The 21,463-nt window shown below is 38.6% G+C and overlaps 1 protein-coding gene across 1 annotated transcript; it reads left to right on the forward strand.

Moving 5' to 3' along the window:
* Window positions 1-4,476: 4,476 nt before the first annotated feature.
* Window positions 4,477-12,224, forward strand: scn3b (sodium channel, voltage-gated, type III, beta; the record flags this gene model as incomplete). The annotated part of the gene is made up of 5 exons (XM_079246179.1): window positions 4,477-4,592; window positions 6,570-6,748; window positions 6,838-7,066; window positions 10,072-10,210; window positions 12,164-12,224. The coding sequence occupies exons 1-5, from the start codon at window positions 4,538-4,540 to the stop codon at window positions 12,222-12,224; spliced, it is 663 nt and encodes a 220-aa protein (XP_079102305.1). The 5' UTR covers window positions 4,477-4,537.
* Between the last annotated feature and the right edge of the window lie 9,239 nt (window positions 12,225-21,463).

Here is a 21,463-nt window from a genome sequence, read left to right on the forward strand (position 1 = left end):
ATAGAAAGTCAGTATTCCTGCAGGGAGCTGTGAGCCAAATCAGAAGGTCAGATGGAACTTACTATCAGTGTTCGCTTAGAGCTCCATGCCAGGCCCCTCAAGCTGAATACATCATTGCCCTGCAGCTGCATATGTGTGTATGTTGCCGTGTACATAAGGTGTTGTAGAGTGACTCCCTGAGATAATGTGCATTATCAGTTAGATTAGCTGCTTTGCCACTGATCTGGCACGTGTGTTTGCCTCACAGCAGAACAAGGCATCATGTAACTCCAACTGCTATGCTGCACTGTGTGTAAATCTCTGTGTGATGATTTGCAGTAGTACATTATTTTTGCTCCAGTTGTTTAGATCAACACAGGTTATTTTGAGAGAGGTAGCTCTAAGTGATGCTTGTATATGTATATAGCATTAGGTTGCATGTTTCATTTAATGTTTTGAATGCTATTTTAAAGGTTGCATCTTCATCCTATTTCTAGTTTCCCCACAATACAGATGTAAAATGCATGCAAGTATAGCTATCTTGACTTGTTTGTGATATGTAATGCATGTTATCATTTTGAAATCCAGAGTAAATCAGTTTTGACTCAACATAACAGAGAGCAAAATATGCATTAACAGTCAACATTATGGTGTATAATAGTGATAAATGTGTTGAGAAAGGATTGAAGTCCTGATTATACTCTCCTAACAGCTGCATTTAGAGTGCTTTCGAGCAAGCAACACATGAGATTTGCGTCTTAATTTCCATCATGTTTGATCCATGGCTGTCTGCTGTAATCATGTTATAATCTTGAAATCCTTCCAAATCCCTGGAAATCTGCTCTATGCAGTACATACTCAAGAAGCCCTGGACACACACATGCATACAAACATAGTACTGCATATACATGAACACATATGCTCTCTTAACCACTAATTTATGCACTCAGTCACTTAAATTGCTCTTTTTCTTTGCATGCTGTTGGTTTATGACGTTCTTGAAGTTCAGCTCATTTAACTGCCTTGCTCTGAGATGGCCCTTCAGCAGGTGGTTAGATGTGGCCACATGGCTAAACATTATTTATTTCCCATTTTCTCTGAATTGCTTTGTCAACACACTAGATGTAGTTAAGCAGAAATGGGTTTGCAGCTTCCTGTAATAATGATGAGTGTACATGCTGTCATTAAGCTGGTCTCCTGTAGTCGCTATGGCACTTAACTGTTGCTATGGTTTCCTTATCTGCAGGATGTGGTTCAACCATGCCTGCCATATTTAGTCTGATCCTCGTCAGCCAGCCTGCTGCTGATGCTAACAGCCACACTGACGTCCACTCAGTTTCCTCTCTACTCTATTGAAGAAACAAGTTTATTTTATTATATTTTTTAACAACTTTTTTTAAAGCTGTTGATTTCTAAAGTGACTATGATTGTTTTACAGTTTTCACACAACATGGATCTGTGTTTTTTGTCACATCTGCAAACACAAAGGTGTAATGGTGAAAGTCTCAGACCTTTGATTCTTGTTGTGGTGAGTAATCCTCTATTGTTCCAGATGCAGTGGCTGGAAGATTATACGCCATTATCATAGCAAGATTAACTCTGCTGCCAGACCTTGATCTTTATCACAGGTTCATCATTCTCACTAATATGAACAAACACCATAGTAATCATGTTTTTATTTTGTTTAATCTGATATTAAATCAAACTTTATATATAAAGTGCTTTTCCCAGCAAAGGCAACACAAAGTGTTTACATGATAAAAACAATGTACATATTTTAAAGTAAAACAAACTAACACAGCACTCATAACACCAACCCCTAATACAAGCTCTGCTCATTACCATATTATAATTAAGATAATATTCCTAATTACCGTCTCTTAATAAATACTACAATTAATACATATATGTCGTGACACTGCTGTGAGAACAATGTCTTAAGGGTGGGAGGGGATGGGTCACTCACACCAGGAGTCAATCCACCTATGTCCACAAGGGCTGCTACTGCAGCCACCAAAGTCAGGGCAAACCAGAGTCTATGTTACAGCTGTGGTGCTGCAGTGCAGGGCCCCAGCCACCCAGACAAAGGCAGTTACCATGGCAACAACCCCCTGACTCAGCAGGCAGAGCTCTCGGCACAAAGGATCCTCTTGAGGAAAACACTGGCGCTAAAAAAGTTTAATCAAAGATCAAATAACCCTGTGATTAAAAAATAAATAAATAAGAGCAGCAATATAGTATTAGATGAAGAAAAAGTAAAAGTTCAAAACAATTGTACTGTGATAAGACCTTTTTTGCAACTTTCTTTCATTTAGTGACTCATGCAGAAGTCGGCATGTAAACTGATATATACCTGGATGCAGTATTTATGGATAAAGAAAATTGTCATGATGTGGTGTTTTGTGTTTCTCCTCAGTTCTGGTTTCCTGTTTTGGTCTGTGGTTTGCCTTGTTTAGTTCTCTGGTGTCTAGGTTCCATGTTCATTAGTTTCACCTGTGTTCAGTTGGTTCATCTGTGTCACCTGTGTCTTGTTTGGTTGAGTCTATTTATAGTCCTTGTTGGTTTTCTTGGCTGGATCATTTTGTTGTGTCAGTTGTTGTGTGAGTGGGCCTTATGAGTTCCTGTGGTTAAAATAAATCAGTCTTTAACCTGCTTCTTAGTTCCCGACTCCTGCATTTGGGTCCACACCTTCACCCCCCACGTCACCGACCTGACAAAAATATAGCCAAAGTCTTCTGTGCATTCCCATCACATTAGATTGAATTCAGTGTAGTTTTTCACTGAGAGCCCCTTTTATTAAAGAAAATGCCTTGAATGTTTTTCATTTATCAGTCCCAATTGATCATTGACATATCTTGTTATTGCTTAGTCAAGCAACAAGACCTAAAGTATGAAACATGAGTCCTAAACAAGTCATTATTCAACTTTTTGCCAAACTTAAAACCAATGAAATGACATTAATGACAGCATGTTACAAAATGATCTTATCTTGACTGGATGATGCTGTGGCTCTGGTAGTTGTGGGATTGGGGCTGACTTGAAATAAAGTAATTTTTTTCTGGAGGGGAATGAATTTTTTAAATATTTTTTTTAAATATTATGTCACATACTTCCTATTTGTCATTTGTTTACACTCCCTTCCACTCCTTTTTTTTTCTTTTGTAGCATTTTTAGGTTTAGAATTTAAAAGCAGGTTTTAGTAAGTCATTAAATTATGCTGACTCTCCAAGTGCTGTGAGTTAAATCCACTCATATTTTGTCAAAACAATAAATACAATGAATAAAGGAGTTAATTTGGCAGAAAATTTTACTTATTTTAGTTCATGCAAATGTATTTTCTCTGGTATTGTGCACTACATCTTCACTTGCATGCCCCCATACCTATAAGCAACCTGCCAAACACATTAATCTAAACATCTTACAAAAAGACTTGAACATGATCCACTATGAATTGTTTTCCCCAAATTCCTTTGTTGTCGTTTCAAAAGCTTCAAATGTTCAAATAATGAAAGTGCTCATGTGTAAAAAATCTGTGAAGAGCTCTGCCAGGAGCTGTTAAACATGATTATGTAACACATGACAGTCACGTTTGTCTCATTTTTCTAAACAGAATAATCTGAATAAAAACTAATTGCTTTAAATTTTTACATATGCATGGCTTTCCTTGGCCTCCTGTGTTGTTTCCTTTGCCTCGTGCAGTCAAATAAACATCAAATTCAGACAGACAGGCGTGCATTGTGGGGTGCTTAGGCCGAAGCCAAATGGCAATAATGGCCATGCACATTGTAGTGTAGGAGGGAGTGACTCGCGCATGCGTATCAAATCCTCTGCTCTTACCAGCGTTAAGTGACTGCTGAAAAAACAAAGACAGTGAGCTGCGGCTGGGAAATGTCATCAGCACTGGAAACTGACTTCATACAATCAATAGTGTTATTCTTTTGAGGGATGAAATGAGAGAACCAGTTTGGCTGTTTTTGTTGTTTGAACGCGAGCGGGACTCCAGATCTCGGAACAGTAAGTAGGTAAATCGGATTCTGAGAATCCACAGGTTCCTCCTCTGCGCTTTTTTTCTAGAAAAAAAAAAAACCCCAAAGAAATAATTCAGTGTGTCTGGATAAACCCGGGCTAAATGACAGGAGTTGTAGGCGAGAAAAGTGTGTTGCATCATCACTTGTGTGCATGTCGCCTTGTTTATTTCTCCACATGCAGAGAAATGATGAAATTAGTTTCTCTCTGATACACGATGAATTGCGAGCCTGAGGATGTTGGGGAGGGTGAAATTCACAGAGGAGCTCGTGCAAATATCAGCCGCATTTCAACTGATCTGTTAAACATTTTGTAGCTTCAAACGGAGTCGTTTAGCAGGGCTTTATTTTCGATTTCCAGGCGTGAAGAGGGAAGTTACCTGAGCTCCCGTCCGCCGAGCAAAGGCGCTGTCCCTGGTCCTGAAGTCACTTCCACGACTCGGTCATCTCACCCAAGACCTCGTGCAAAGACAACTTGAGACAAAGCAAATTAAAGACACTCTGTCCACAAGCAGCTCCTCGAAGAGCTGAACATGGTAACTCTGTCCAGAGTTCCTCTGCAAACTTTGATACTTTTGATGTTTGTGGGTAAGTAGAACTCCTCCAGATGCTTCAGTCCCCCGTTTTAATACAAACATGGCTTGTCTTGCAGTGGCTGAATATTCACGGGCCTTGGTCATTGCGATCCATCCAATCAGCTGTGACCCTATTTCAGAGTATTTCCACTGACGTCAGCAGTTCTGTTCGGTGTTGTCAGCATTTAAGTCAATAAACGGGTCAATTGAACAGAGGAAACCATGCTGTGCTTTTCCCTTTATCTGTTTCCTTCCCGAGCCACCCCTCCTCCTTTCTGCCTCCCTGATTTCTCTCCTTCCGCTTTTTTTTTTTTTAAGCCACTGTGAAAAAAAAAATGAAAAAAAAAGATGAGATAGAATCAATGTTGTCACTACCTACCCCCCAGGGGGTCTGTGGTTATATAAGAGCACAGGGCCAAACACTGGAACAGTGACACATAAACAAGACATCTGCATTTCTGCTCCTATGCTGTGAATCTTTCCCCCTTTTACATTCACCTCTTGACCTCCCTCCGTCATTCTATACTTGCAATTCAACAATATTTCAGTGATTTTTTTTTCTCTTCAGCTTACCCATAATAGTTTGCTGTCCCTCTATAAAACTACCCTGTAGTTTCCACACTTCTTCCACACATTTCTTTACCCCACTGCCTACAAATAAAAACTGGCAGAAGCTGGTTTGGATGACCTCAGCTTCGTCATCATTGTTGTCACCCAGTGCTCACAAAGCTGTATAATTGAATTCATGTCGCTTTTAATGCATACTGTGTTTTGCATGACCTAGCTTTGGATTTGGTGTAAATGCAGATACAATAGCTGACACCCTCAATAAGAAATACTGGAGCATTACTTTTCCTTTCTGCTGCTAAAAGTTGTGTTTGTCAGTACAGCATGCAAAATTGGATTCTAGAATATTTGCAAAGCTGCTCAAATTTAAGTCACTGACTGTGGCAGCCTGTGGCAGTGTTATGGGACACTGAATTTGAATGGAAAAGTCTATCGGCAGCTATAAGCATTTCTGTTTCTAAATGCTTGTGTCCAGGTACAAGTATGAAATAGCTGTGTTAAAAGTGAAACAGAAAAATGTACCATAACATGATGTTTTTCACAGACAAGGCAAGTTTATTTGTAGAGAAACATTTCATGTACAAGACAATTTTCACAGTGCTTTACATAAAAACATTCATGCAGTGCAGCAAGGTGCAAAGAGCATTAAAAACAAACAAACAAACAAATTGTTTTTAAAAAAAAAAAGAAAGATGTAAAAGAAAAAGAGAAGGGAAATGCTTTGATTAAAAATGGCAGTGTTTGGAAGTAACAGCTACTTTGATAAAAGGTTGGAATATGAATATTTTTAATCTTGCAATCTTGCAGCAGACCTGCAGTTTTCTGGGAGTTTATTCCATACGTGAGCAGGAAACAGAAAGTAGACATGCTTCTGATGACCCAATGGATCTGGTTGGTTAATGACAAACCAGAAGATCCTGAACGTATTTTGGTCCGAAACCATTCATTCATAAACCAACAGCAGCTAATGTAAAGATCTGAAGACTGGACTTATAGGATCCACATTCTTGGTCTTAGTGAGGACTCGAGCAGCAGCATTTTGGACTGACTGAAGTTAACTGATGGACTCATATATTCTAAGACACACACAAAATGAAGTGTTCATTTGCTTCTTATTAATCTACAAAAAGGTTGATTAGAATTTAAATTAATGGTACAAAATCACAGTTTATGAAGAAGTATTTAAAATATCATTTAAAGTTTAAATTGATGTGTTTGGTGATCCACAGCATGCTTGTGTTAGCATTCACTACAAAAACAACTAAAAGACCCTCTATGTTTCTCCAAAGAACATCACCAGCCCCCACCCTCTAGCTGAATGTTACACATGCTCATGAATCTGCTGTAAAAAGTAAAAATTGCTGAGTGATTTGGAGTGTTGATTGCTGAGCTTTATTTCTGTAACATCTCTATTCTCCTCTAGTTCATCTGAGCAGGCCAGTATGTGTCGATGTGCCGTCAGAGACAGAAGCTGTACTTGGGAAGTCCATGAGGCTGACCTGCATCTCCTGTATGAAGAGGGAGGAGGTTAAAGCAAAGACCCGAGTGGACTGGTACTACAGGCTGGAAACAGAAGAAAACACCAAGCCTGACAAAACTCATGTAGGTTTCTGCAACAGTATCCTGCATGATGCACAGTGTTGTATCTGTGGTCCTGCCAGTTAGGATTTCTTCATTGTTTTCTCTTATAGATATACAAATATGAAAATGACAGTCCAATGGATGTAGATGGACCATTTAAAGGACGTCTAGCCTGGAATGGGAGCCAAGACTTGCAGGATGTTTCCATTGTGATCCTCAATGTCACCTTTAATGACAGTGGTCTTTATGAGTGCAATGTTCTTCGTGAGTTTGAGTTTGGCTACTTCACTCCCTCATTCACCACCACGAAGAACATCTCACTCAGTGTGAAAGAGAAAGGTATGGAACATTCTTCAATGATATTTCCTCTTCATTTTGAGGTGCAGTAAAACTGTAACTGTAAATGGAGAGCTATGATCAAGCGAGCAGAAGCCCAGCAGTGTTTTTGAAGCTGTTTGTCTTGAAAAAGATCAACCATTTATCTACACTGCATCACTTTGGGCTCCTGTGTCATTTACAATATTGCATAACTGCTTTGTGTAAAACCAGTATTTTCAGAAGTGACTCACTATTTGAGTGAAGCTTTGCATTGCAGAGGCAGCTTAGTATGCCAAATACTTCCCATTAGCATACATTGAGAATGTTAACACTATGCTGTGCTGGCCTCCGAGTCTCCTCTCTGTGCTCTGCATCTCCTTCATCTGATGTTACATAAAATGTTTATCAGTCTGTGATAAGTGGCTTTTACAGTTATAACTCCAGCTTGTTCTTTTTCTGCTAAGTGATGCGTCAGTGTGAAGGCAGTCTGCCACTAGCAGCTCTTTTTCCCTCACTCTCCTCTTTGCTGTGACTCTTCTGACTTTAGAGGAATAATTAAGTGTTTTGTTTTGTCTGCCTCTGTTGTCCATCAAAGCTTTCCTTTGTTGTCAGTGAACGAGTTAATTCACCCCGGCTACTTTGCTATCTGTTAAACGGGGTAATGTATGATGCTTCCTGAATGCTTGGCTTGCTGAATGTATATTTGGAACTACTTAATCCTCCCCATTTCTTTGCTTGCACATGTTAAAGTTAAGGATCAGAAGCATATAAAGAGTATTGAAGTGTTTTGTTTTAAGGAAGAATTGGATGTGATTTTCCTCCTAAGTGCACTTTTACAAAAGAATGGCACGGTTTGAGTTTTTTTGTGGACATGAATTAAAATCATCCTTCATATTCCATACAACAACTGCATCAAATTTCAGAAAGCCTTCATTGTAGTGGTCATTATATTTGGGAATCATAACAGAGTAATTCACTTCATAGTGGCTGAATGGAATAGCTATCGGTCAATACATCTGTGCTTCCCCTTCTCAGGGATTATATTACACTAACAGCCTCTATTTGCAGGGACTGCAGAATCAAATCAGAAAAAGCTGTCAGCTGTCTGGTCAGCAGGCTTTCTGGAATTTGGTACTGAAAAACTGGTTCACAGTGGCTCAAAAATTAGATGTACTTGAAAGGATATGAACAAATTGTCCATACTGGTGCCAAATGCGCATGTTATATACTAAAACAGATTTTGCTTATGATAATCCTTTCTCATACCCATGTTGGTTATTAAAAGATTACAGTTTGTTTCCATTGTACAGTAAAAAAAAAAAAAAAAAGGTGACAGAGTTGTACAGACTAGTCTTTGTGTCATTGATCTTCCACCACTGATAAACTGCAAATACTGTACATACTGCACATGGAAACAAAAAAAAACTTCACTGCCTATACTTTATATATGTTACTTAAGATGGAGATTTTGATTTCCTTTACACATAGTAAGTATTGGAAAATTTCCTTCATGCCAAATATGAAGAGAAATACTTGACTACTGTGAGCAGAAACTGTTTTTTTTTCTTTTCAAATAGCAACATGATCATGTTGTAAACAAAAGAAAACCGTTTTAAACTGAACCCTTTCATGCATGAATGATCTGTTTTTTTTAAGTTGAAAAGAATAACAAGCAGTCTTTCAACACAACATATTTTATCTGCTTACGTAAATTGGTCTGTCAGTGGCAGAATGTGGGATGTGGTGTGTGGGATAATGCCACATACCCACTGAAGTGGCTCGTGTGCAACTAATCAAATCATTAATATCAACAGCTTTTGGTTGGTTGTTCACTGTAGTGACAATTATGCATGAAAGGGTTAAAAGGTTTGAGCTGTTAGAGCCACTGTGACATTGTACTTTCATCTAATTTCACATTTAAAGGTATCCTGTCAAGTACATGTGTTTTGATTCTCCTTGAAATAACAAAACTTAAATACTGCCTTCACAAGTATTCACAGGGCACCTTTAACCGTTTAGGTTATCATTACACCACAGGTATGATCATAATAATCTGTTTGCCACGCAGTCTGTGCCCTATTTCCACACTGATGTTGACTAGAGAACATTACATTCACACAATGCTTACCTATGTAGTTATTTGGGGTTTATTTCCTATAATTACTTATCAGGGCATAGTTTTTTTTTTCTTAGGACTGTTCATTTAACCTCTTAACAACACATGGTGAAAATAAGTATGGACTTTCAATGAGCAGAGTTGCTGCAGGTAATTCAGAGGAGAATAACACGTCCTGACTTTGCGTACAGATTTAAATGTCACCATCAGAATGCATTTACATCCCTTCCGATTGGATCGTGAAAAGATAAACAAAACACACTTCCTGTACTGTTATCTCCAATTGTTATCCGTTGTTTTTCCCCCAGAAATTCTAACCCTTGTGAACATGTTGGTTTTTTACCTGCTCAGGAAAAGGCTTCACAGAAGATTAGGCCACTGTGTAAAATACACTGTCATGCAACGTGGCAGAGGTGTTAAACTTCAGTCCTTGAGGGCTGCTGTCCTGCAGCTGTTAGTTGTTTCCCTGCTCCAACACTAAAGATACAATAGCTTCTTGTCAGCTTCTTAACAATGACCCACTAAATTCAGTCAGGTGTGATGGAGCACAGAAACAAGAACAACCTCCAGGATTTGGACCCTCAAGGAGAAGAGTTTGTCACCTGTGAAATACACAACATAAAGACATACATGAAAATACCTAAAATTCTAAAACCTGATTACATGGTTCACTTACACAAATAAATGTAATGATAAGTCCAATAACCCCCAACATTGTTGAATTATTGGAGACAAATAAACCTCCATATAATGAATGATATTAGGTTGTGCATCAGCAGTATTAAACAAGCTTAGCATATTTACACAAACCTGAGATAAATCTTTCCTACTTTTGCACCAAAAGAATATATCCAAAGAATAAATTCATGCTGAATAAAACATGTCCATATCCACTGTTTGTGCTTCACAGCCTCTGACGACGCCACAGCAATCTACTCGGAAATCATGATGTATGTGCTGCTGGTGTTCTTGACCTTCTGGCTTCTGGTGGAAATGGTCTACTGCTACAGGAAGATCTCCAAGTCTGATGAGCAGGCTCAGGACACAGCGTGAGTATTGCGCTGCCACATGTGCAGACCCAGGCACACATAGGTTCATGTGAGATAACAACAAACTGAAACAGTGTGCGTCTTGTTGTGACATGTTCACATATTTATGTGCAGCAAATTTGCTCTTACACAACCCCAACAAAGCAGCAGGTCTGTTTTTATTATTAGAGTCAGTCTTTTGTTCAATCACTTTGCGTTACCTGGAGAAGCTTGAATTTCTATGACATAATACTCATTAAGAATCTAAGCCATATCGGTCAAAGAGGTTTAGGACACAATGAGGCAGGAAGACGGACAGACGGAACAGGACACACAAACAGAGAGGCATAGCAGTAATTGAGTCCACACTGTACTGGTTTTAACACTCCCGAAGCTTTAATCTGTATTTCGCCAACGCAGTTTGACAGACCTGAATAACTCTAAACTCTGCTGACTGGAATTTTTTTTTCCTAACAGCCTTGTTATATCTGGGATGGATTTCCAGCTCTATAGCTAAGTGACTCTTTGCGTCACCTTGTCAGTGCTGTACAAGACTCAAACACACCTGTGTAGTCAGCTCCCGCAGGATTTCCACAGTGTTGACGAAGCTAGCTGATCCACTTTGACAGCTTTTATACACAGACTTTATGTTATGAAGGTAGAAAATAAAAAAACAGATAATACACAGCACTTATGCTGAATCACCATTGTTATTTTGCAAACAGTTCACGGTGTAGACTTCAGTGACACATGTGACCCTCTGCCGAAAGCGTTTCATACACCATCTGTGTTTTCAGAAGAGTAAATAATCATGGGTAGGACAGGATACAGGAAAATACAACAGAGAGGTTTTCCTGTTTGTTGTCACTGTTCATCGGGGAAAATAGGATAACATTTTATTTGACAAGTCTTTATTTTACAGATCTTATATGGACTGATGAATCCTTAGTTCATGGAGAAAACATTGTGTGTTGTGGTAAGAATTTTGTGGCGCCTCCTCCTCCCAGCATTAAATTGTACACCAGTTCCTACCTGAGATTCAGTGGAAGTCCACTAACTAATCACTGTAACTAACTATTTACAGCTTGATCAGAACATTTCTTCTGGGAAGCTACAAACATCTTAAATGAATGATTAACAAAACAAAAAGGAAGAAAAATAACACAATAACACAATATAGACTTAATCTGACACAGCAGCAGCACAATCTGGCCTCAACAGCCATTCTTAATATTTTCTATCATCATCATTATTCCTTTAATTTGGATGCAGAAGTTAATCCTTTACCCTGTACTCTGTTTAGAGTTATTAAAAAAGGCCTTAAAGTGTAATTTTTGAGTGAGAAGGAACTTTTTGTGGCCCATTTTAGAAGCTGCTGACTTCTAAATGGCATTTAGAAAGTTTGGCGATCCATGAACAGATCAAGGGGACATGTTAAGTGAAGCATAATTGAATGTGTGTAACACTGTAAACCTCATCAGGTCCCACAGTTGAAAGGGTGAATAGTTTGTGGTCATGTTATTAATTAACAGTATTGTCCACAGTGAGAAGCCACACTCACTCAAAGAGGCGGCTTTGTGGTTAGCCTCTTTGCGAGCATTCCTAATGAATATGTGCCTAGAGATATTTTTGAGTTACATAAGTGGTTCAGGTCATGCATGCCTTGTAAATGATAAAGATGGGAGAAACAGCTGAAAGGGATATTTAGCTAAAAAGTCAGACAAAGCTAGCTTTCAAGTTTTTTTGTTCTTTCTGACACAATTTAATCAGTATTCGTATTAGTTACTCTGCTGTTATAAAGAACCGAAAGCATATTCATTGATATGGTTTGTAAGAGGTTAAAAGTTTGCTGTTTAATGTTGAAAAAGGATGTTAAGGGGAAAAAAGTGGATGAATGAAATAAACTCCCTGTGGGGGTGTTTTACACCACCAGGTTTTAGACACTCCTCTGTTTTTCTACCGATCTGCCCACAGGACAAACTACCTAGCCATTCCCTCTGAGCAGAAAGACAATCCAGCTGCTCCTGTTACCTAAAAGCACTTTTCATTGACACGGTATTTTCCATGTGATTCTCTCAGCCTAATCTCTGATCAGTGAAATAATTCCTCCTCACTATCAGCTCATTGTTTATGCCTTTTTTTAACTCATATCTGTGGAACTCTGTAGTGTGGTCCTGTTGCTTCAGCTTTTCTATCACATCTAGCTCATTCCCTTCAAACGGTCTTTCATTTCTGCCATTTTTGGAATTGCAAATTTCCATCTGTACTCACTTCCCATTCAATCAGTCCTACTTCAAAGTATTTTCACTTCGAATCGCTTGATTTAAAAGTGGTAAATTAATTTAAAATGTATGAGTTTTGGCGCTATTAGCATGATATTTCTAATGTGTTGCATCTAAATATGAACTCACTACTTTGCATTGAGATATTAAATATACCGAGCTAAGATGAAAGACATTTGCATGGTTATGATGTAACACTCTAAAACATACATTTGCAATGATATTAAGATTGTATTCAAGGTAGATTTTCTTGCACATTTGATACTTTTTTGTTTAGGTATTAGTGATAAAAATCACCACATGATAACCAAGGGGTAAACATATCCTCTTCTCTCCTTAGGTACTGACATGTTGTGTGCAGATGCCATGATTTCATCTGGACACTATGAAAGCATCATTACTCTCAGACAGCCATGTGAATCCTGCCTATCGACCTCCCCTGTGTATCGACTGTGTCTTGTGAAGAGCCAGTCAGAAATGTCCAAGTGCTCAATTTTTTCTGCTCCTTTTCCTCCCTTTAGTCACCTCTGTGCCAATCAATCAGTAGCTTACAGAGCAAAAATATTGGTGTCTTGCACTTAATATCTGATAAATAACAGCAATGCTATATTTGGACCTGCTGTTGCGTAGACTTAATAACCTTTTTTTGTAGTAGTTAGTCCTGCCTCTGTGATTTCTGAGGAGAGAATCTATCCTAATGTTATGAAATTGTATAAAATCTCTGATGTACCTGCTGTGTTTATTTTGTTACCTTTTTATAGACCAAGGTGTAATTTTTTTGGGTCAGTTCTATTTGTATTGGGCAAAGGTCTTTTTAAGAATTCTGGGTTTGAAAGCTTTTCTACAGTATGGATGTGCATTGAACTCTTGGATTTAGTATTCCTGTTTTCACTGATATATTCACAATGCCATGGAGAAGTACAGATAATATTCTATCAACTGACTCCATTTCCAATAATCTGAAATCCTCTGGACATCCTTGTTTTACTCTCCTCTGTGTACATTTTTAGCTCTGATGTCAAAGTACAATCAGTAGTCAAGTCTTGCTGCATTTTACTGCTCTAAAATGTATTCTTGAAGCTTAAACTGTTGCTGAAGTTCTACAGTAGCACGGCTATTAAGAACAAATGTGTGCCTCTTTTCTACAGTGCAGCACTGTGGAATTGTTTATTATCTGATTGAATCATGTCATGCTGTTCTGTTACATATATCTCATGTGTGCGTGAACTACTTTTTGACTATTAAACAGTGCAATGCATTCCAGAGCTTGACTCAAAAGTCCTTTGTTGTATTTTAAAAAAAACTGCTTCTACTTTGGTGTCCTTGCTCAAATGCCAGTAGGTTGATGGCGCATGATAAAACTGAGTCTCGTTCAAGATATTTCTCTACTATGACGTAAAGACCTGCATTTACTCCAAGCAGCTTCGTATTAAAAGGAATGGGGTGAACTTTAAATCAGCGACAATAAGCACCCTGCTGTTTCCAGCTCTCATTAACGCCACAAAAACACAGTGGGTAGAAAAAACAACTTTCGATTCATCTCTGCTTGAAGTAAAATCTCCCTACTTTAATTATCAGTCTTTACAGAGCTTAAGCGCAGCAACGTAAAGCAGGATTCCCCCCCCCCCCCCCCCTTTTCATTGGTAACAGAGCAGCTTCGGATATGCAAGGCCGGGAGAGACAGAAACTGGCAGTTAGAGAGGGATGTGATGCACATTGCTCTTTTGGTAGCCGTGACCCACAGCAGTGACAGATATAGCAGCAGCTGTTGTTATAGCAACCCAGGCTTGCCTGTAGCAACGCAGATTGCCTGGCAAAGATATCACCATGTGATAGTTGAGACACTTTCATTGTCATCACTTAGAATGTATAAAATAGATGAGGTCTCCAGTAACCAAGTTTGTTTTGCTCCACAAGACGGTAACATGGGATAAACTACAGCAGAACAAACGACAGACTAATGCCACATGTGTCGTGTGAATTGTAAACAGATAGTGTCGCCAGTACATCCTTTATCCATCAATCAAGTTCACAGAAATTGGTTATTGATTGCTCAGAACATCTCATAAACTATCCAGCTGTGTGGATTTATTGCTTGGAGATACTCTGTGAAAGTGTAGTTCTGTAACCCCACCCCCTTCACTTCCTCTCTCCATCCCTCACTGTGTCTCTCCTTTTTCCATGCTATTGTTACAATGTGCCTCCCTCAGGATACAACCCAGTAATGCGGCCCACATTCTGCTAAAGTATGTTTCAATTAAACCACCAGGCCCCAACTGCCTCGTTGCTCAGATAAGCAGTTTAAGTTACTTCAGACCAGGAACATTACTACAAGCGCTCAATTTGAATGTTGCTTTCTGTGCAAATAAATGCAGAGCTGGTCGCAAAGAAAGTTTTCCACGGAAGTTTTGTTTCCTACTGATAAGGCAGCCTGGGCGCACACAGCACACCGCTCTTTCTTTCGCACCGACTTGTTGATAGCTATTTGTCAAAAGTGCAAGACAAAAAGGCTGAAGCTATTTCTAACATGACAAAGTATCACCTGAGCTCATTAATCATGTAATCTGCTGTGGAGGACGATATTATGTCTAGAAAGGGTCTTTGTCTCCCCCTAGTGTAAAGATAACCATGTCATCAAATGACATGAGATCAAAGTCAAAGTATGAATGTCAAGCTTTTTTTTTTTTTCTTTCCCACAAACACAGTGCACTTTATGTCAGTTCTGCTTGAGACAACATGTTGGACATCTGTTTGACGAGGACATTACAGGTATGGGAATAGCTGAAGATTTCAGTATTTCTTAAGGTACTCTCACATGTTGTCAGTATCTTCATCCTGCATGTTTGGAAGGTGGGTTGATCATTGATGCTTGGCTGTGGTCAAAGCAGAGATGTAGTATGTATGCTACACACAAACAGTCACACAAACAGGTTATTGACTGCTGATCAATAGCCACTTTACCTAATATGAGTGCTGTCTGTTTAGCATGAAATTGCCACACTAGATGGAAATAAAATAAGTGGATATAATGCCTTGCTTTTCTGCTTTTTTACCAAGAATACCCTTTTTTCTGTCCTGTCCTCTTGAAAATCCACTGTGTGAGTCAGCCCAAATGGATTTTCAAAGCCTTGCACCACATCAAGCTGGATGGAGCAGGAAGGTGTTTCCAACATATTAATGCTGCCTGGCATTTTCCTTTAACGGTTGAATGCACATATATGCACGCATTTAAAATGGCAGCAGAAAATTTTATAATTTCTTCCAAGAAAGCCCATCTAAGACAACCACGGGCATCCCACTCATAACTGTAAACGTTCACACATTTCAGGCTGAACGCTTCCAAACGAAGCAGAGCTGCTGACTTTCTCCACACATAAAAGCCCACACCATCAGCTTGAGCATATCCTTACAGACAAGAAAACACAACTTTAGATTCCATAAAGAACTGTATATCTTTGAGCTTACATTAAAAGAAATTAAGAAATGTTAAAAGAGAGAGATAGAGAAATTGAAAACTGTAATTAAAAGTGTGGTGGAATTTATGTGTATAGTGTGGTTTCAATATGTTACCCCTTTATTAAGCTTCTTTTATGTAGTGCAAAATCTATATTCTGCATAGTTTAGAGTAGTTCAGAAAGCTTGCTTTAGTAGGTTCATGCATAAAACTGTTTAAGGTCCGGTTCAAGGCCTGTTTCAGCTTCGACTGTTGTTATCTTCAAGCTGGCAGTTGTTTTGACTAGTGCTGCCAGGCAAAGGTTGTTTGTGTATGCCTAAAGATCGCTGTAACACCCTGAGCTCTCGAGACCTCTCGCCAGCAACATCTGTACATGGTCAATAAATTGAACAGAAAACAGTTGATTTATAGATTTATTTCTCATCGGATAAATTCCACGACAAAAACCTTCTACAAGTTAAAGCTAGGCTTATTTATCCTCTTCAGGTTGTGCTGATAATAAATCAGTAACAGTTAGACTTACCTTTGTACCCAAACGATGTGATAAAGAAAAGAAAAGACCCATTTAAAATGTAAAACAATTAGGAAGGGTAAGACATCATGGCACAAAGACGTCATAAATCTCCAAATGATAAATAACTCAGCAGAGATGACACATTAAAGGGGTGCTATTATGGTATGTCAAGTTTTCTGAGCTTTTCTTTTTTATAACCTAAACGCATGTTTGAGTTTGAGTTTGAGTTCCAACACGCTCTCCGTTCGGTTTCCATAGCGACGAAAAACGTGTTGTTTTAGAGAGTTTTTTCTACTTTGAAATCCTTGTGACGTCCCGGGGGATAAGGTTTGGTGATTGGTTACCTTCTACTGGTTAACAAGGGCATGTACAAATACATCAGGCGGGTGGAAAACGTCGGATAAAGTTATTTCCAACGATGGCTGGTGAGTTTACCAAAGAGAGACATCCTGCTGCATTCGTTGCTGTGGGTTGCTGTTTTCCACTTCGTTTTCAGGGTCTGATTCAGGTTCCAGCATGTAGGGCTGTATGCTATGTGTTGACATGGTTTTTTTTTTTTTAAATTTTTTTTTTTTTTTATTGAGTTCATATTAGCCTAATCCTTCTATTTATGAGATGTTACAATGATGGCGAAAGCAGTTGCGGTGTGCGCTCCCGATGTACTGCAGTGGCGGGAGGCGGGGCTTAATGCGGAAGAGTCTCAATCCACTCGTTTTGCCCGCAGGCTGATCTGACAGCCTACGGAGAGGGTCGGTCTGAAGTAAATAAAGCGATTTGTGACAATAACTCGATCAATCTCAGCTCTTCTGGTCTCAGAAATAAAAATAAATTAGCCTGAAATGCACATAATAGTTCCACTTTAAGCATCACTTACTGATTTGACAGTTGCAGTCTAAATAGATCGGTTGCATCCAAAGAATGGATTTTTTTTTTTTTAATCATTTTTCTTTTTATCAGTATTAAGGGCCCAGTTTGGCATTTTAGAGATAACACTTTAATAAGAACATGTAGATACTACTTAGTACAAGGGTTGGACCAGAAGTCATTCAGCCTGTTAGAAATAGTAGAAACAAGTTTCTTCCATCTGTCCAAATAAAACTTTGGACTGAATGGGATTAAATATAAATTTACTGATTCTATGATACTCAAGTCAGAAGTGACTTTATATGTAACGGTTTTCAAGCTGCAACTATACGCTTACTGCGATAGCATGGCAAGACGTCAACCTTTCAATCTCAAGCAAGTAATCTCAGCCATCAACCTATTCTATCAATACATACTTCTACCCCCACATAGAGAAATCAATCAGCTATTCCATAGTCATGCTTAGGCATCAGCATTTCTGTCAAAAATCATTTGATCTCAATTTTTGCTTTTAAAGAAGCAGCAACGCTGTTAATTTGTGACAGTTGGCAACATTATCATGCTATTATCTAGTCAATATCAGATTAGAGATTTACCTTATAGCCCTCACTCACATTCTTCAAAGTCAGTTCTTATTATGGAAACGGAAATCTGTTGCCACGACACATCATTCAGAAGCTTATTGGTTCCTTGACAGCTTTTGAATTCCATGCGAACAACTCTGAAGCACCTCTGGAGAATCTTTCTAATAAAGTTTAACATAATCTAACTTTGGGCAATGGACATAGTCCCCATGAATGAATTCAAAGCCTTGGTATAATTATATCAACCTTGCTGTTGTGGAGATATTATCATCACCTTGCGGCATCATTAGCATAAAGAGGAGCAAATAGGTGGAGGTGTTTGACAAAATACAGAGGTGTTCCTGACTACTGAATAAGACGCTGATCTTCTCTGGAATATTAATTTGCTGTCATGCAATTCATCAAAGCTTGTTTTTAATGGAAGTCCTATGTTGGGCTGATATGGAGGGAAAATAAATAAATAACTGAAAAGATAACATCTCCATAACCCCATTTGTTTACTCCAACTACTAATCAAAATTGAATCCATGAATTAAACAAGAACCTTTTCAGTGTATGCCTTAACCTCTCCTCTCTCCCATCCATCTCTCCTCTCCTCTCCATTTTCCCATCCTTTATTTCATTCACCCGCATTTCAAACAAGAGGCATCTTTGATTAGCAAGACAAAGAGGATGCCTTAAATAAAAAGACCATTTACAAGTCATACTGTGAAGCGAGGCAGTGACTGAGGCCCTGCTTTCTAATTTGTGATGAGAGGATAGAGCTGGCCTGTAGCACAATGACGTTACAGCTCTATTGTTAGGAAAATGAACACCTGGTTGCCAGAGAAGTGCTAAATCACTGCTGTGTGTTCAGGCACACCTGAGGCTCCCCACTCAAAGTGACACAAAGCAGTACATTACAGTGCAAGCTGGCCAAATTCAAAGGTAACTGTGCCCGAGGTGCATGTTTTTTCTCAAGTCTCCTAAAATGTTTTCATCATTTCAATGTGTTTTGGGTTGCTATAAAAAAAAAAGCCGCAAATAGTTAAATAATTTTATCAGAGAATAACATGTAACACTGAAACACTACTAAGCCTATGTACACATGATGAGAGTATTGTACCTCTATATTTCCAACTATGCTTGTGTACGTCTGCTCTGCAATCAAGGAAGGTTTTAAATCTAAGTCAGATAAAAGATGAGTGTGCATCTTTGTTATCTCTGCGCTGCAGCTGAAGAAGCATTTGAATGATAGCCTCTTGACATTACCAGTCAAAGACAGCACCACACCATCACATCTGACTGATAACTTAGGCCCTGGGTAAACGTTCACACACTTCAGACAGGGATACTTGCAGACATGACTCAGTCAAGGCAATCAGAAATATTAGGTGTTTCTCACTCACTCATCTTACTACATCAATGGATAAAACCCATCCAATTAAATTGCTTCCCTCTCTCAGCAGATTTCAGCTCTTCTAGATAAAGTTACAAACAGGCCCTCAGAAATAGCACTCACTCTGCTCCACTGTGAGATTTATGTGTATTCAAGTGTAAACTCTTTGAGGTTAGTCAAAACAGGTGTGCACAAAATGGCAAGTCGTATCTGCTGCTTAAATCTTTTGCTTGATTATTTATTGATTATTTAGATCATTCGCAGTCTGATCCTTACTTTGATTGAACGTTCAGTGGGCTTACCTGGCACAGAGGCATATGTGCATCATCTGTGAATTAACAAATGATTTGGTGCTGCGAGTAATGAACACACTGGATCAATAACAAATCACACGATGCCAATTATTCAAGTATCTCATTTCTAGGTGCAGCTGTTAATCGGAGGTCCATCCATCCAGTTTCTATACTGCTTAGTTCGATCAAGGGTCATGGGGAAGCTGGAGCATATCCGGCACCCCCGATGGGTCAGCAGTCCGTTGCAAGGTGTTGATCAGAGGTAAATGTTAAAATTATTTGTCACTATCTTTTTCCACTAAACTACTTGGTATTTTATATGATCAAGTAAAACAGGAGACAACAATATACTTGGAATTAGATGATAAGAGGATGGAGTGAAATTGTCCTCCAAAAACATAATCCAAACCTGTTAAAGGACAATTTTTACTAAGGAATGTTAATGAAATGGTTGTGAATTTTCACATCTCAAAGCTGTTTTGATGAATTCTGATTAACTACACAGAACAGGGTAATATTTAACAGTTTTTTCTTCATGGATAACTTCCAAAACGCACTAATGATTTTTCCTATGCTGACTTTAATTGCATAAATTAACTCAGTAAATGTATTTGCATAGCTTGGCAATTTAGCTCTCTCGGTGTAGCAGAGACTAAAATGGTTTGAAGAAAATAAGGGATTTAACATCATTCTGGTGGTACACAGACTTTGGTAAACAGTCTCATTCTGAGCAGGCAGGGCCAGTTAGCTGCTCTGGATGTTTGTAACTTGCTCTTGGCAGGTACAATCTCCTGTAAAGAGGCCTTGTTTGTGCTAACAATGTGTTTGTTTCAGAGCAACATGACGATGGTTGAAAGAAGAAAGCGCTGTTGAAGAGAAACTAAGAAACCAAAAGGTTGAAAGGAATAAATCTCAGACTTTCCTGGCAAAAAGGTTAGTGTTGGTTGTTGTATTGTAAATCTGAATAATGTTATTTTCTAGCAGCTAATATTACTTATCTAATTTGTCATGTATGATGGGCTATTGCTGCCTTTAAATTGAAGACTTTGTTGTAATTGTGTTCATAATTATTACTGTCATGTCTGTTTTTATTTTTCTGCATTTTCCTCTATATAATGTCTCAAAACAAAATCCTGGAATACTGTACAGAAACTCTGTTCCAGATTTGTCAACATCTCATTTTCACACATTTGTGTGTTCATGAGAAAATACCATTCATTCTTACAGAAATCCCTACAATCCCGGAAATGTAGGTCTTTACTATGGAGCTTCAGCATTTCCAACTTGCAGTAGCACATGTTGACTCGTCCAAAGTATTTCAGAATAAATGAACCATTGTGAGATAATATGGTACACTCTGATGAATGATTCATCTAATACAATCAAATAGAAAGAAAACAAAATGATTTTCTTATTGAATTCTGTTAGAGGTCAACCTTTAGATTTGCCTCATCAACCCTGCTCCCTGCCTTTATAAGAGGCCGAGATTTCAGATGAATGCCTTTCTTATCTATCGAAATAAGGTATATGACTTTCATTAAAAAAAAAAAAAAAAACCCTCCTAATGAATACCACATGTGGTGGGCACTTAGATGTGAACATGTAATGGACACATTTGTTGGCATCATTAAGCTGACTGACTTATTGTCTATTCACATTTGGCTTGGCATGTCAGGTGATGATTTTTTAGTGTATCATGCAGATAATGGATTTTACATCTAGGAGAATTTCTACATGACCCTGCGATGGACTGGCGACCTGTCCAGTGTGTACCCTGCCCCCTGCCTGCTATTTGATTCCCTGCGACTCTGAGTTGGACCAAGCTATGCAGCATAATGAGAATTTGAACATTGTCACAAAACCACTAATTCACTAATAAACTCAATGCAAGGAATACCATGAACA

Source organism: Telmatherina bonti (genome assembly GCF_933228915.1).
Source record: "Telmatherina bonti genome assembly, chromosome: 9".
In the NCBI taxonomy this organism is placed as follows: domain Eukaryota; kingdom Metazoa; phylum Chordata; class Actinopteri; order Atheriniformes; family Telmatherinidae; genus Telmatherina; species Telmatherina bonti.